A 16,511-nucleotide genomic window follows, 5' to 3' on the forward strand; every position below is an offset into this window, starting at 1 on the left:
AGATTTGCAGCACTGAAATGTTCAGGATTCAACCAATGATCGTGTTGCATTTGTGAAGAGATTATTGTAATTGTGCACAACATAATTTTTCTCTTTTTTGGCCCATCTAGACTTCTGTCTAGAAGGTGTGAGTTACACTTAGGAATAATGAGGGTCTTTTAGTTACATGATTACATGCTGGTTTTTTTTTCCTTGAACAGCATGCTGCTTAATTTTAGCATACAGGATGATTCCACAAGGGGAGAGAATTATGACTGCATGAGCAAGTGCAAATCTACCATTTCCTAATTTGTGAATGCCTTCTCCCCACCTCCCCAACCTTTTCTGCAATGGAAGAGCGTTTTCCTTCTTTTTTTTAAAAAATGTGATGTATTTAAAAATTTTGCTGTTGATGCCTCTGTGAAAAAGATGCAAAATTCAATGTCCCTTTTGCCTTTTTTCCTTGAAATAAAAAGCTCCTTCTCTTGTGTCTCTTGTTTTTTGGACACTGCATAGGAATGTTAAAGGTTAAGGAAGTTAATTTGCTTTTTGTTTTCTGTGTGCCGTCTATGCGTTCATTATTTTTGACAAATCTAATACTTTATCAAATTCTTGTCTTACATAAGGCATTAGGTTTAATCAAAAGATTTTTTTTTTAATATCATAACCTGTCATTTTTCGTATTGGGGAAAAAAGAAAAACCGGTTTTGTTTAATCCAAAGTAAAGCAAGGAAGTGCTGGAACCACACCTGCAAATTTGTCAGTTTTTCCCCTTCAGAAGTACAAGTTGCTGGATTCCTGAAGGAACAGTTTTGGCATACATGAACAATAAAACTTCTTAAAAGCAGATGATTGGAGCTAATTAAAATTCTCAGGACAAAAACAGTTGTGATCCCAGGGGGCCTGGGAATTTCAGTTCTTGGAGAAATGCATCTTGCAGTAGGAGCAAGTAGCGATCACATCAGAATTGGGATGATATCCATGGTGTTCATCACCAAAAAATTTAGCTTGGCTAATTCACACGAGCTTAATGTATAAATTGCTCTTGCCATTTTGCTTTGAAAGCTTCTGGGGTAATGTCTGTTTAGGTGTTTTCCCTACTCTTATTACTCATATTTCAGATTGTTTCTTTTCTTCTTGTTTTTCTGAATAGCTCCCTGTCCTCCTTAGGATTGCCCTGCTGGCACACAAGTAGCCATCATTTGCATTTATGCTTTAAAGTGTATAAGGCTTTCGATTTATAGATTGAAATAACATAACTTGTTTGCACAAAGGAAGCAAAATTCTGTTTCTTGATGTGGACTAGATTCAGATTAAAAAGCTCCAGTGTGACAAAGGAGAAAAAGTCCCACAGAAAACCCTCCTGCTCTGCACCCCTTCCCCAGTCTCTTCAGTGATTTCATGCCAGGTGTCTGCTGCAGCTGAATATTGCCAATGGCCAGGGCTTTGCACATCGTCCTTGAGTGTTTCTGATGTAAAGTCTTTCTGCTCTGTGTGCTTTGTTTCTTTAGCTGTGCACAATGCCTTGCCCGGCACTCTCACTTTTGCTGACACAACTATTTTTGGAGCTGTACTATGACCTGTATCAGGGAAGCCATCCTGCTTTTTTCTTTTTTTTTTAATGGATGGGGTGTGGGCAGAGGAAGGAGCTGGAGCTGGTGAGAACCAACCCCACATTGCAGCCACAGTGGTGTCTCCTTGAGTGGGGCCTGTGACATTTCCTTTAAATGCAAACTCTGAGCCTGTCCAAGTGTCTTAAGCTGCTATTGGGGGACTTATTAGAAGAACATGTCAGAATTCTGTTTTGTAGCTACCTTGTAAGGGCACAAACTTGGGTACTTCAGTTAGCATCTGAATTTTTACAGGAGCTTACAGAGTCATGATAATATGCCTCAGAACATAAGCAAGTGCAGCAAACAGCTCTGAATCATTTGTCTTCAGCTCAGCTGAATAGGGTACAAGTCAGTCGGGACTTTGGTGCAAAAGGCTTAAATTAAATCATCTTCCTACTCCTCACCCCCAGTTGGGCCCACTACATTGCAACACATTTTGTGAGACTGTGCTTAAATCAATTCTAAAAGCCATGGTTTTCATGTACCAGTGGAGTATATATATATATTTTATTTTGAAGTTTGCTATTGGAGTTTTGTTTTAGTTTAGAGTGTATGTACACCATGTGCTATGCTTTAGCACACATTTTCCAAACTCTGTTCTATGCTTTTTGTTGTTTCAGCTGGATTTTATCTCCTATTAGCAAGCTCCAGCCAAGGTGTGGTGACTGACAATAGAAGGTTGATGTAAACATTAACAAATTAACTGGGGCGGGATGTGTGCTGGGCAAGGCCGGCAGCAGGAACCTTTGCTCAAGTGCAGCGCATGACCCCAGCACAGCTGGGAGCAGATTGCTGGCCAGTGCCCCTGCACAGGAGAGGGGGAAATCACAGTCAACCCAAGGGCACTGGCATGTGTAGTGAGGGTGCTGAGAACAGAGCAAAGCTGAAGGGCTTGGAAGGCAAGGACAGCGCTTCTAAGCATTTTGAAGATCTTGCCTCAGAGCTCAGTGGTTGGGGTGCAACTTCCTTCAATGCTAAAGGGCTGAAGAGCTGAATCAGCTTGGCTGAGATTAGAGCTGTGATCCCACACGTTTTAAGTTGGGCTACCAATTGCAAACATACACTTCCCAACAGATCACACTGTCCTCTTGGTACATATGAGGTGTAAGTTGTTTGGTGCACTGAATGTTTCTGCTTATCTCACTGCTTGAAAGCTTGCACTAGAAGCTAGTGGGATACTTCTTTCCTTTCTGCCATATCTCCCTTCTAAACTTTTTCTGTTAAACTTTGGAAACTGTGCTCCTGCTACAGCCATCTCACCTGGAAAACACACCATGGAACAAACAATTGCTAAAGTCTCAGGGGTTGAGCATTGCCCATGCTCACGTGGCAGTTCAGTAAGTGCTGTGTGCTGCCTACTCTCAATTCTTCAAAGTGGGGAAAAAAAGCCAAAACCCCTGGATCTGTTAGTAATTCCATCAGATGAGACTATGAGAGATGAGGCATTTTTGTCTACTGAACATTGAGTGTGTTAGGTGGGGAAAGGGCTGTATGGAAAAATCTTCACTCAGGTGATGATGGGTGGAATAACCAAAAATTGTCCTCTGCCTGCCTATCTTTGTTAACGGGGAAGAGCAACATCATTCCAATATGCCTCTAGGAGAATCCTATAGGAATACAAGCAGGAGATAAGTTTAAAAGAATAAAATTGCTCTGCTGATCCCTGCTGCCTTTAAACACCAATCAGTTGCACAGAAATTTCATGTGGAAATTGCAAGTGGTTTATGTTGCTATAAAATGTGATTTTTTTAAAGGAAGTTGAAAACAGGTGAGGTGGAGTGGATGGTTAAAAAAATATGTTTTTGCAGAATACCAGTATATGTCAAGATACTTCTGTTGCTTGCATAAAGCCTGGAAAGAAGTATGAATCCCAGTAATCCATTTAGGAGATACATACATACATACATACATACACACAGCCTATTACATCTTGTCCTCTCACTGCGCTTACTGTCTCTTCAGTTCATTAAATACATTAGTAATTTTTACCAGAGGTTACTCACGTTTTGCCACTTTTTTGTTTCAGGAAGGCTGCAGTGAGTCCTTTGGAGAGCTGAGTTCCCACCTCTCCTTTTGGGTGTCTCGGCGTTGCTTGTCTCAGCCCGGTGAGCTCCTTGTGTCATGGTAGCGATCCCTGCAGCTGCAGCGAGCTGGACTCTGCTCCCTGCAGAAGAGCTGCTGCCCTCCTGCCAGCGGCTCCTTCAGGCCTGGGGTGAGCAAACTTTACCTGTAGAGCTGCCAGCTCCAGCAGGAGGGAGCTGGCCTGGCTAAGTGCTGCTGCCACTGGTCACATCCAGTTCAGAGCCTCAGCTGAGTTGTAAAACACAATTCTGTTTGATTGCATATGTACTTCCAGCTTTGGGAAAGCAAGAGACTCTTTTCTGGAGGGACAAATATTTAATGTTTGTTTCCTGGCCCATTCCCTAGAATCTTAGCATTAATCTAAAAAAGAAGATTTCTTAAAATCTTGCTGTCCCCTTTTTGTCACTGCTTTGTTTTCTAAGTCCCCTTTGGGGGTGAGATTGAGGTTAACATCACTGTGTTGTCTCCTGAATAAATGGCAAGGTTTTACGAGGTTAAGAAGTTTCCATATGTACATTTGCCTGTCTGTCCTCTAAGGCCAGTTTCCATCAGTCCTATTCCCGTTTCCTAAATCAGCATGTACTTCTTATTCCCCAGGCCTGCAATTGCAGTTAGAGCAGGATTCTCAGTATGCTCAGTCACACAAGATGCGTGCACAATACCTCATGCCTTGACCATTTTCTTGAGCTGAGTGCTTAGAACAACTGATTTGGGTAAAATTTTTCATTAAAAATTGTTTGGAGTTGTTTCATGTTGTAAAAATATCAACTGAAAATGAGGTGTTAGGGAGCTAACATTGCTAAACAAGCCTGAGTCTTATATTTTAGTTTTGTTGTGCTGGTAGGTGCAACAATTGCTATCAGAAAGCTCTGTGTGACTGAAATATTCATAATTTTAGGCAAATGTTTTAGTATTTTGCTGCTTTAGGGATATAGTAAATAAAATAGTTAAAGGCATACAAAGACCAGGGAATAGACTCCCATTGATACTTGAATGGATATCAAATTAAGTTTCTGCTGTATTAGCAAAACTTTATCTGAAAAACATTTGCTTCTTACTCTGTCTTTAGAAATATTACAAGATTGTAAATAAATGGAGGGTGTGTCTCTTTCTATAGTATGTGTAGTCTTTTGTTTTAAAGTTGTCCTCTTCATATGAGCAATTAAATTGCTTTTAGCTGACTTTGTCTACCTGAGGAGGGTGATCACACTGTAGAACTTTTTTTCTTGTGTACCCAGGCACATTATCTGGAAAATGTGAAAATGCATTGGCTACATTTTGCGTTTTTGTAAAATTACAAAACATGAAGTAAAGCCGTGGAAATGGCTCTACAAAAGATGTAAGTTCAATTTTTTTTTTTTTCATATGAAGTGATTGTTAAGGATCTTAAGTTACATTTGTATGTCTCCACTGTAAATATGTGACTAACAGTTCTGCCTATGACTCTAGAGCAAAGTTTAGTATAAAAGCATTTTTCATGATCATTGGTGTTACGGTAAGCAATTCTAATTTGCCAGTGTTTATTTCTGCATAATCAAAATAAGAGTCTGTTTTTCTGTTACTTTTAAAATTTTTGTAGCACCTAATCTTCACAATAGCTTCACAAGGTCTCTCATGATTTTAAGAGCTTTTGTTTGTTGTGTGGTATTTGTTTTTCCTGCTTCCCAAACCTTCTGTGATACTCTACTCTGATACTGTGGATCAGTAGGTTGCATTCTCACAGGCTTGTCCTCTTTTGCTCTGGTGGCCGTGCATCGCTTCAGATACAGGACAAGTGGAGATTTTGCCTTTTCCAAATGTGTTACTGGGTTTTGTTGATCAAAATGCTGTCCTGATAACAGCCCAGCTAGAATGTTTGACAGCATGATTTAATTTTTGGATGAGACTTCCTAAGATAGCAAAGGGAGTTAGGAACAGTTCAAACTGGAAAATGGAGAGCAAAGCCCCAAACTTCATTGACAACATTAATGCTTATGTCTAGAAAGTATAAAAAATGGTAAAAAATTGTCTTCTAATAGAATTTACACTCCTGAAGCCATGTGCTTTCTCTGAAAATCCCCTTCCTCCTCTGATCTTGGTCATTTTCTCAACAATGTAGTGGTTTAAAACAGGACCTGTGTTCTTATGGAATTATGTGTCTGTGTGTAAAAGTGAATGCACTGAAACTTTACAGCTTCCATAATATGGAGGAATTAACCTGGAATAAAAACACTTTGAGAAAGAATTATGGTGGGGAATTAAACTTAGACACATTTGCAACATGACAATAGAAGTCAGTGTAGTCCTTTAGATTTTTTTCAGCTGTGTTTTACATAACCTTGTTTTGCTTCTCGCAGAGACCTGATCTGGCAAGGCTAGAACTTTAATGCAAAGCTGCTGGAAGAGTTAAATATTGGAACCACTGCTGATTTGGTTGTATCCTCCAACATGACCAATCCTCAGTAAGTACCATGTGAAACAACTTCAAATGAAGGGGAACAGGCTGTTATCTGGAGAAGAATGATGTGACTTCAGGAAGGTTTTTTATGTCTGAAGGGTGTGAATTAGACATGAATAATGCTGTATGTCTGATGTTAACTAGCAGCAGTGGCTGAAAACTAGTATATTATTTTCAGATCTGCTTATCTTTCTTTTTCCTGTCACCAAAGCTGTCTGCTAACACCAGTCTGTTTGTTTTTCTTTTCAATCAAATCAGACTTTATCTGTCACCTGGTTTGTCTAAGAATACATAAACTCCATGCTGTTGGGGGAGGGAAGGTTGTACCAACCCATTTCCTTTTTCTTTTATAATACTGGAAATTGTATCATCGTATGCTCTTTCACACAAAACCTGAACCAGCTTGGACTTATAAAGGTAAATTGTCCACAGGATGACACTAAAGGTGAAAATCAAAGAAAATTCTTGCTAAAATTAGCTTTTACCTCTGGGTTTCTGATTTCAGATTGTTTACGGGAGAATACAGTTCTGTTGGAAATGAAAGTATCTCATTACTTTCCATTATTAGTTACACATGAATGAAATAAAAGCTTTTAGGTTGTACTTCCTTTTACCTCCTTTCTGCCACAGTATGACACAGCTGCAGCCCTTCCCTGCCAAATACTCTACATACAACAGCATTTTACTTTCTTGGGTAATTATGTCAGCAGTTAGCTCCTTTTAATTCAAGAATAATGTCCTCCATCTGAAAGAATTAGTCTAATGGTGAGACTTTGACCACTGGAAACTTTCAAAACAGAATTTTAGTTCCTTCATCCACATCTTTAACTGATATCCTTATACATGATATACCAGTTAGGTGGTAAAGCAGTCTCTTATTTTCAGGGGGAAAAAAGGAACTGCTAATCAGGTTGCTTAAATTTCTGGAAGATTTTAATAAACTTTTTTAAAATAAAATCAGCAATGCAATTTTTGCAGTCAAAACACAGCATGCTAAGAACTTTTTGACTGTATTCCTATGGAAAGAGAGTATCTTCATACCTGCTGTAAACCTCTGACAGTAGCCTGAGATTTCTTCCGAAGTTACCAAGCTCCCCTGGAAGAAAGCTGGAGAAGTTTGTGCTTGCACATCCGTGGAATCAAACAGGGCAAGCAGCTTTGCTGGGTGCTGCAAAGATCAGCCTTTGACATGCAAGCTCTGTCCTACAGCCAAGTCATCCTGTGCATGCACTAATGGTAACAGATAAAATTCCTACACAAGTAGTATCTTGTTCTAAATGTGGGAGACGTACACATTGTCAGACTGTTTTTACCTGTGTGGAGTTTCCATTAGTGTTAGTGGGCTGCTATAAGAATACATGAGCAGATTTAGAAGCTTTACATAAGGTTAGTTAAGATAATCTTTATGGAGGAGGCCATAATTCTTCTGAATCACTGTTCCCTTTCAGAACTATTTTGAAATAACTTGTAACAGAGTGATCCTTTTTAGGTAAATGTAGCAAAGCTGCCATCCGTCAAAACTGTTGGAATCAGTATTCAAATCTGCAGTGGAAGAGGGGTCTAACTGCATCTCTTAGTTAACAGTTGATTTGTATATAATAGCTAAAAAGCCTAGCTGTTCATTGCTCACCAGTCTAACTTGCAGTGAGTCTTTAGTTGGTATAGTTACATGATTTCTTTCTGTTTTGCATAAATATTTCCCTTTTGGGCTTATGCATTTTTTCTCTATTTGTTTATAACTCGGCCATTTATATTTAGTGCTTTTGAAGCAGATTCAGCAGAGTGAAATGGTGTTTTCCTTTGTGAAGTTTCCGTTGATCACAGTGAGATCTACTAAAGTTTGGAGAGATTTGATCTGCCTCTTTAATGACAACACCTGCTTAATGACCTTGCAGAGGCCTTTTAAGTTGCTGTCTCTTCAGGATTTTATGAAGTTCTTGTCCCTAACTTCCTTTTACTTGCTTACTCATTTATATTTCTTTATGTGTATGCATGTGCTTATTACATTTTCAGGCCTACAATTGAAGGTGGTGTTTCAGAAGTTGAGATTATTTCCCAACAAGTGGAAGAAGAGACCAAAAGCATTGCCCCTGTGCAGCTTGTTAATTTTGCTTATCGAGATCTACCTTTAGCTGCACTTGATCTGTCTGTAGCTGGGTCCCAGCTTTTGTCAAATTTGGATGAGGAGTACCAAAGAGAAGGGTAAGTACAAAGGGCAGATTTTTGTTGTGTCATTTTAGATTACAGGAATTTCACAGCCTGTAAAGCAGGACACCTTAAGTTGGAGAAGTGCAGCCAGTTGTCCTTAAACTCTGTGTAAAATCATTGTCACAGGATGGAGGAGAACTTTTCTAATATCACTAATCTGGGTTGGTTATGGCTGTTTATCATTTTAAGTGGTTCATAGCTACTGTTTGACCACAGTCTGGAAGCTTTTTCTCAGGAATGACCAGATTAAATACCTGGCCTCTCAGACAAGCAGAATGGTCTGGTAAAAGCTCCTTGAGAAAGGTGTTCAGGGTGATGAGAGTTGGCTGCCATGATTTTTGTACATAACTGTACATCTCCTGACTGAGAGATACCTGGTACAGCTAATTCCAGGACAGATAGTGTACTTGTTACTCAGTAATTTGAATTGTGTAGTTTGCTAATGTGAGAATGTTGTCTTTGTACATTATCAAAGTATATACACACTGCTCCTGTTTCATAGAACTGTGGTTCCAGGTTTATTGCAATAAAAGATCTTAATCAGTTCATAGCATCTGCCCAAACATAGCCCAATGTCAGATTATGTAGCATTGTTGTCCTACAGGACAGCAAAAGTCATCCTTATCCCTGGTTCAGGCTTGAAGTAGCTGTAGGTGGACTGCTGTACTAAATTCTTTATGAAAGATTTGGGTCAACTGGAGAGAATCCAGAGGAAGGCAGTGAGAATGATTAGAGGCTCAGAAAACCTGCTGTGGAGTACTGATTGAAATAACTGTGTTTCACATGAAGAAGAGACTTTGAGGGAAGCTTCTAAGAGAGTTCAGTGAGGAAGGGACCAGCCCATTCTTGATCTACATGAGGAGCAGAAGAGCTTGAATTGCAGCAGAGAGTAGTGAGGGCAGCAAAGTGTTGTGGGGGGGAGACTGCTGGTTCATGTGGGAAGAAGGGGGATAGAGGTACAATTGCTGGATGTCTTCAGCAAGATGCATTTGTCAGGAATGCTAACCACTGTATTTAACTATATTTAACATACCTCAGGACAGAGATGGGGTGAGCACTGGTGCCAGCTCTCCCTGTTTCTGTGCCTGCTATTCCCTGGGTGTCACACTGAACACAGACCTACTCCACTGTCAGTAAGGTCCAGGGAGAGCACTTCCCTGTAAGCCATATAGAATGCTCACTGCTGAAGACTTTAAAAAGCTTTATATAAGCCTCCATTTATTAACAACTCATCCACATAGTGCGTTATTTAACCTGTGCTCTGTAATTAGCAGAGACCTGCTTTATCTCAGCTCAGCAGGTATTCTGTGTGGTACTCAGGAAGCAAGATGTGGGGAAGGCTCTTGCCTTTAATTTCTTTCCAGATTGGACTTTATAAGACTTCTCCAAAAAGTTGTTACTCCAGACAAGGGGAAATACATTTCGAGTGGGTTATGTAAGTATGGTACAACTGTAAAAATACCCTGCATAGCAAAAGAGGCACTTGAAAATTAATTTGAGTATGCAGGTGTAACCCTCAGGCTATTTTGGTGCTGAGTCAATACCAGTTTAGTTCAAATATGCATTTTTATAGATTTTTATGATCTGAAACTCAATTCTTCGCTGTGCCAAAGGGCACAGGTCTCTCGCTGTAACCATTAGAGCAGCTCTGCAGTCTTAAGCATGGAAATAGGCTTGTCATTCTTTTCCTCAGCAGAGATCTCTCCCTTCACTCAGACTTCTTCTGTGGCTTTGTCAGTCTGAATGGAAATAAGCAGGTGCCCTCCACACCTCCCAGCTGTAGAGTACATTCTCTGAAGAAAATTCAGAGCTTAAGTTGGACATTCCAATGCATTTTGGCTGAGTGTGTTCAGCTGCCTTGTGGGAATGGTGGCTTCTTCCTTTCAGAAGCATACATGAAAACTGATGCCCTGAGAAATTTAGGAGCAGAGCTTGGCTTTAGTAGCCCAGTAGCAAAGTAAAATACTATCCCTGTGCCACCTCCTGGCTAGGCTGACTCCATGTGTTAGCACCTGCATTTATTCTGTGGGGCTCTGATATTCTAGGTCTGCAGCTGATCTAGACAAGCTGGAGTTGTTCTAATTGCAAGGCTCTGGCATGTGCCTGTGCTTGGACAAGACTGGGTGGTACAAGCTGCATCACTCCACAGCCTTGTTGGACAGCACAATTAATTGTCCACAGTCAATAGTTCCTGGTTACTGTGGGCATTCACCAGTAAGGCTCCATTTCCTTGCATGGAGAAGCAAGAGAGACATCAGACTAGAGATGAAGGAGAGGGCAAGGAAGGAGTCTTCTGATTTAATGGTTTAGTTGTGTGCACCCCAAGGTGCACACACAGTTTTCCTCTACCTTTCTTTCTTTAAAGCTACAGGGTGCTCAGGGTCCAAGCACAAATTTGACCTGGTTGCTACCTAGGAGAGCTTTTTATATTATCTGAGGGAATGTTTCTCTTAGCAAAACTGATATTAATAGGCAGTTTGGAATAGGTGGGTCATAACCTTTGTTGTGTGCCTGGAAACTCTCGGATGGTGTCACATGAGCTACCCCTCCCACAAGAAAAGAAAAAAATGAGAAGGAAAAGGAAAAAGAAAGTTATGATCTGTCTTTAACTTGTTAGACAGACCATATGTAAGCTGACATTCCTGTGGCTTTAACACTGGAATGAAAGTCATACTTTGTGCAGTTTGATAGGTCTTTGCCTTTTCACATCAAATTCTCAGGGCAGTCAGTTCCTGTTTGTTGGTGTTGTTGAAGGAATTTTGTGGACAGTTTGAGCTGGTTTTGTCAGACATTTAGATGACAGTGCTGATCCTGTGCTAAGCAACAAAGAAAGGTTAGGTGCACATTAAGCCTGCTTGTGATGTACACTTGTAAGTAGTGAAAGTATAATCAGGCAAGAAAAACCTTTCTGCTCTACCTGAAACCCTCAAGCAAAACACAAAATGTGCTGTCCTGAATTTACTGGAGAGGCTGTGGCTGTATTGAACTCAGTTTGTGTGAAAAGAGTATGCCAACATTTATTTAAGGAGGCTAATCACCCAGAAAGCTGAGATGATTTTTTATTCTGTTTTTCAAAAAATAGTTTCTCTCTTCTGCTTTTTTTACATCACGTCCAATAGAAGTGATGGAGAATAGCAGAAAAATTGACAACGTGCAGCAATTAATACATGGATAAAGAAAAGCTCTCCTTACTATATTCTTTGTAAGTTTCAGTTAATAGGTATCCATCACAATAAATTATAAAATAATTGACAAAAAGTTGCACTACAGAATGTATTTTATTATGTGAATATGCAGATAAACAATGAGTTTTTCTCTTAATAAAGATCTGTCTTTATTTGGGTTGAAAAACAAGGGGGGAGAGATGTGTGCCAGCTTTTCAGTTATTTGTTGTATTTGTTTTAAATTGCAGCTCTCGAGTTTTAATGTTAAACATTTGAAACATTAAGGTGTTTTCAAATACTGTGTTTTACATCAAAAGTTGTAAAGTTTGTGAGTTCACAGAGTTAAATGTGATTCATTTGACATTAGCTGTAAAATAGTCATGCTGTTGTAATTTAATAATTTATGAAGATCTGTTCATAGCCTTAGATTTGTTTGGTCACAGGTAGAAAGGGCATTAAACAGTGAGAATATCGGAAAAATGAAAACCATGAGGAGAGGGAGCAAAAGGAAGAGATACCAAAACTGAACAGAGAATTACAGAGATGCAGAAATTAACAGAGAAGAGTTGTGAGCTCTAATGGTACCAAGTAGATGCTATTATTTTGCTTTTCAGATTCAATTTTCAGATATTACTTTTGATTTTTTGTGGCATTTTACTTGTGCTTTGTACAAAACTTAAAGGCTCTTTATCTAAAAGAGCTTGACTAGATCAAGGTCTCTCATTTCTCTTGTTTCTGCTTTTCTTGCCTTTATCTGGTGGCATAATTAAAAGTAGTTTTCTGAAAAGTTTTATGCACCTTTGCAGATCTTGGATCTGGAATAATAGTGAATAATGAGGTCCAAGCCCAAGATAAAGTGCAAAGGTTTTGGAAGCCACAACTATTTCATGTAGCAAGCTAACTCCTATTTACAAAAGTGAGTTGTAATTTAGTTGTAGCTGCTAGTCGTAGTGTGAATCCAGAAAGATGGTGCAAAATGCTAAGAGGAGGATGCAGTGAATGAGACTGTAGTGCTGATCTGTTCTTTGTGCAGTATTTTATCACTGCTGCTCTCAGTGCTGTGGTCCAAGACAGACCTGCACTGCAGCAGAGAAGGAGCATTCAGCTCAACAGAACCTCTGAGGTGCCCAGCTCTTCAGTAGAGAAAACATGAAATTTTGGGCTGTGTTGCAGAGGTGTTCAGTGATTTAGAAATTTCTGTTTCTGTACACAGACTTTTTAAGTGTTTCTCTTGGTAAATTTTGATTTCCAGAGTAGCTCATTACTGTGTTTATCCCAGTACCTCAGTGCTTTGAGTGTTATCTCCCCCATGTCTTTTTATCAATTGGTAAAGACAGCTGTACTGTAAGCAAGACGAAGAATTCATTTTCTAGGTCAGCAATTTTAAGAGTTTTTCTGTTTGGAGATATTTCTGTATTTTTCCAACAGAGCTTGTTTTTCCTAGGTAGATTTTGAGGATAAAAATGTAGCATTTGTAGCCCACAGATCACTGTTTGCAAAGGTCTTTTTTGGGGACTGGAAATGACATGAGTCTAATTTGTCTGGCTTGACACTGGAAGTAGTTGCCTGAATTGGGGAAGATATGGCTTGGGGCAAAAATTGAAATATGGATAAGCCATAGGAGAAAGGGGAACTGTGGGAATGAGGAATATTTGTCTGGAAGGCAGGTCTGTAAAAAATCCAGCTAAATGCTGAGCAACTTTTAGATCTAGCATTAGATTTAGCATTTAGAAGCAAATCAGATCTTAGGATTGCTTAGGAAAAAGAGAATAAAAGAGAGGCCATTGTTGTGCATCTCTATATATCGAAGCTTTGCCCGCATCTTGAACATGAGTGCAGTTCTGATCCCTGTCAGAAAGAATATGATAGATATAAAAGAACTGGAAAGGAATCAAAGAAAAAGAGTGATCAAAGATGTGATATGTCTTCCATTGGAGATTATTATGTAAACTAGGACTCTGCAGTCTGGAAAAGAGAAGGTTGACGGAGATTTGGCTGATACTACAAAGTCTGTGACACTGAGAGGTTAAAATAGGTTTGACACCCAGACACCCCCTCCCAATACAGTCTCTAAGGTGCATTAATAGGTTAAGGCCCAGTTCCAAAGAAACAAAAAGTGTTTGCTTGTGGCACAGAGGGCAGTAGATGCCTGAAGCTGCTTTCAGAAGAATGCATGGCTGAGAGTAGCTTATGCCCACAAGGGGAGGTTGAACAAGTTGGGGGAAGAGAAATTCATTGAAGGTTACTAAATGCAATCTGAGAAAACACATCTGTCTCATGCAGTGACCAGATGGAAAAGAGTGGGTGAGAATATTAAGGAGAAGGATTGATGTTTGCTATGTTCTCAGTCATCTTGAGGCATCTACTCATGGCCACTGAGCAGGAGACAGGATGCCAAGCCTTTGTTCAGTATGTTCTAGTATGGCTGTTCTTATGTTTCTTAAAGGGAGTTTTTGAGCTGATGTTATATTCCACTAAAGATGCTAGCATAAAAAGGAAAACCTAACGAGCAATTTTCTAGTGAGAGGAGTCAAAGGCCAGGTAATCACAGGATGTCTGTGGTGCACACAGACAAATGGTGTGGCATACACCTGTAAAAAAAACACAAATGATCCTAGAAAGCTTCAAGTACTTCAAATAGAGCTGGGAAGCATTCATGTAATTAATGAAGCTTATTCCAAAATATTATCTACTGCTCCAGTTGTCTGTATTCTCATGCAGAGGAGGCTGCTAGGATAGTTGCAGAAATTGTCTGTTCTACAAAAATAATGGGCTTTAATTGGATTGCACACGTGGCTGCCATTACAGTGTGTAATGCATCATGGACAAAATGCCAACTAGGGAAAAGATCTAATCATGCTAAAGAATAATAGTGGCACAGGAATGAGTGTGTATAAATTGGCCATGGGTGAGTTTGTGGAGAAAAGCAGGGGTATCTTTCTTGCCATTTGAGAAGCAGAATTTTGCAGGAGTCTTCCAAGAAGTGCAGTGAGACTTGAAATAGTACAAGTTTTAGGGGGAAAAAAGATGAGAGTGTTGTCAATAGTTAAAGTTCTGTAGTTAAACCAAGCTTGTAGAAGTCCAGAAAAGAGGTGCATAGCTCTGTGTGTTCCATGGAGTTCCTGCTCCAGGCCTCCAGCTGCTCCCTGCAGCCTGCTGTGAGACTCTGCTGTTGGCTTAGGCAGATTTTGTATTGTTATTTAGCCTGTGTTCCTGTCACTTCCTGACCATGGCCTTCTGCTCCTTCGGATAGCAATTTGGATCTCATCCATCCTTCTGTTTTCTGATCATAACCATCTTGTGAGGTGCAAACACTTGCTGTTTAGCCAAAAGAAAGAGAAAAAAAAGACAGTGTAAGGTATAACGCAGATTTTGGGGCATTTGTTTACAAGACCAGAAAATAGAAACAGTGACAGCTGTTAACAGCTTGAAAAAAACTGTTTGTAGTGGTTCCTTACCAGATGAATATGTTCAACCTTTCCCAGTTTTGCCTTATGTTCTTTTTTTTCCAAGCTGTTTATTAGTAAGACTAACAGGATGATGACAGATTGGCTTTGCACAAAGCCATGTGTGAAAGTATCTTTAAAAAAAAATTACCCCGGGTAAAATTCAACTAAATGTATTTTAATGTCTCAGAACAAAACCTTACAGCTCAATGTCACCAACAATTAAAATTTTCCTGCACCAGTACATTTATTTACTTCATCCAGGCATTGCAAGAAAGGTAAATGTTATTTCTGTTGTAGAGACAAAGTAGCTGAAATACCTGATGAACCTGTTTGAAGTCATGCAGGAAAGTTTTCCAAAGTCACACATGTCTGTGAATTCAAGCAAACACAGTCAGGACACCAAGAGAATGTGTGCTTATTCTTTGAACAGAATAGGGGTTGTTTTTACTAGTTTGTGGGGTTTTGGTGGCTTTGGTTTTATGTTTGGTTTGGGGTTTCTTGTCTGAAGTGAGGGAAAAAGGTCTTTTACTTGTCCATTGTTAGTATGAAATCCCTTCATTAATTTATGAGCTTTGTAAGCTATATTTTGGTTTGTTGAGTTTTTTGAAAATTCTGTGTGGCTGACACTCTAGTCTGAGCTTAAAATTTTAAGTGTAGCTTTGTAGTGTCACAGGTGAAATGGCCAGGATTTGGAAGGTAAGTTCAAACCATTTCTGGTAGGGGCTTGTTTTTCTCCAAAACCAGATTTCTCATCTGTTGAATGAATAAATGAACCCTTGCACATCAGAGGGGAGAGAGAGAGAGAGAGACTACTCTGCTAAAACAGGTTCCAGGGTTCCAGAGGTGAGGTTTGAGTGTCAGGAGTCAGGGTGGTTGTTAACAAGGCACCCTGCAGACAGGGGTGTGCAGGTGCTGGTCACTGTCCATCCACGTGTTACCAAACTCACCTTGGTGTAGCAAATTAGGATACAGAACTGAAGGTGGTTCTCCAGTGCTTAAATTTCAAATCCTTTTGTGTCTTTGCGATCAATTTATATATTTTATGAGTGTGGTACAGGTGGAAATGTGCACATGAGCTGTACTTGACCTCTTCAGCTGATTGCTTTTTCAATTGTAAACTGGTAGTTTCATTCAGAATCTTTTTAGAATTGGCATTATTAATATTGAATAATAATACTAAACAGACAGAATAATCCCATGTTATGTAGACTATAACTAATTAACAACTTGAGTAATAATTATCATGGTTGTAGGTATTGTATGCCAAGTATTACAGTTGGTTTATTCTTACTGGTACATACTGGAAAATCTTGACTATGCAGAGCTTTTAGAGACAGGTACTTTGGCCCTCTATGATTCTGTGAATAGGAGAAGCTGCCCTGCAGTATTAAAATACTGGCATAATGTGTCTTTTGGAAAAAGGAAACTAAATGTAAGCAGAAACCAGAGTTAAATCCTGTTCTGTTTAAACAGAGCCACCCCCCTCATTGTTAGAAATATCCAAAAAAGCCCCAACCCTAAGCCCAAAATCATAGTTGCATTAAAAACAAGTTACTGTTTGGAGATGATGTAAAATAAA

General features: G+C 39.5%; 2 protein-coding genes across 10 annotated transcripts in view; one reads left to right on the forward strand and one right to left on the reverse strand.

The window, feature by feature from the left end:
- The window catches only part of NRG4 (neuregulin 4), a 45,256-nt gene extending 41,520 nt beyond the window's left edge, over nucleotides 1-3,736 (reverse strand). Inside the window, exon 1 of the mRNA XM_086849417.1 lies at nucleotides 3,596-3,736. The gene's annotated coding sequence lies outside the window, so the exon portion shown is untranslated. The remainder of the gene's footprint in view (nucleotides 1-3,595) is intronic.
- The window catches only part of TMEM266 (transmembrane protein 266), a 102,545-nt gene that overhangs the window by 40,602 nt on the left and 45,432 nt on the right, over nucleotides 1-16,511 (forward strand). For 6 of the 9 annotated variants that reach the window (XM_086849346.1, XM_086849348.1, XM_086849349.1 and 3 more), the window contains 4 exons: nucleotides 3,619-3,804; nucleotides 4,913-5,013; nucleotides 6,011-6,115; nucleotides 8,125-8,313. In XM_086849346.1, coding sequence (XP_086705472.1) covers nucleotides 6,102-6,115; nucleotides 8,125-8,313 — 203 coding nt within the window. In that variant the 5' untranslated portion in view covers nucleotides 3,619-3,804; nucleotides 4,913-5,013; nucleotides 6,011-6,101. The remainder of the gene's footprint in view (nucleotides 1-3,618; nucleotides 3,805-4,912; nucleotides 5,014-6,010; nucleotides 6,116-8,124; nucleotides 8,314-16,511) is intronic. The other 3 variants (XM_086849353.1, XM_086849352.1, XM_086849354.1) reach the window with 1 other exon arrangement.

Source organism: Cyanistes caeruleus, chromosome 13, assembly GCF_971803275.1.
Source record: "Cyanistes caeruleus chromosome 13, bCyaCae1.hap1.1, whole genome shotgun sequence".
NCBI classification, from domain to species: domain Eukaryota; kingdom Metazoa; phylum Chordata; class Aves; order Passeriformes; family Paridae; genus Cyanistes; species Cyanistes caeruleus.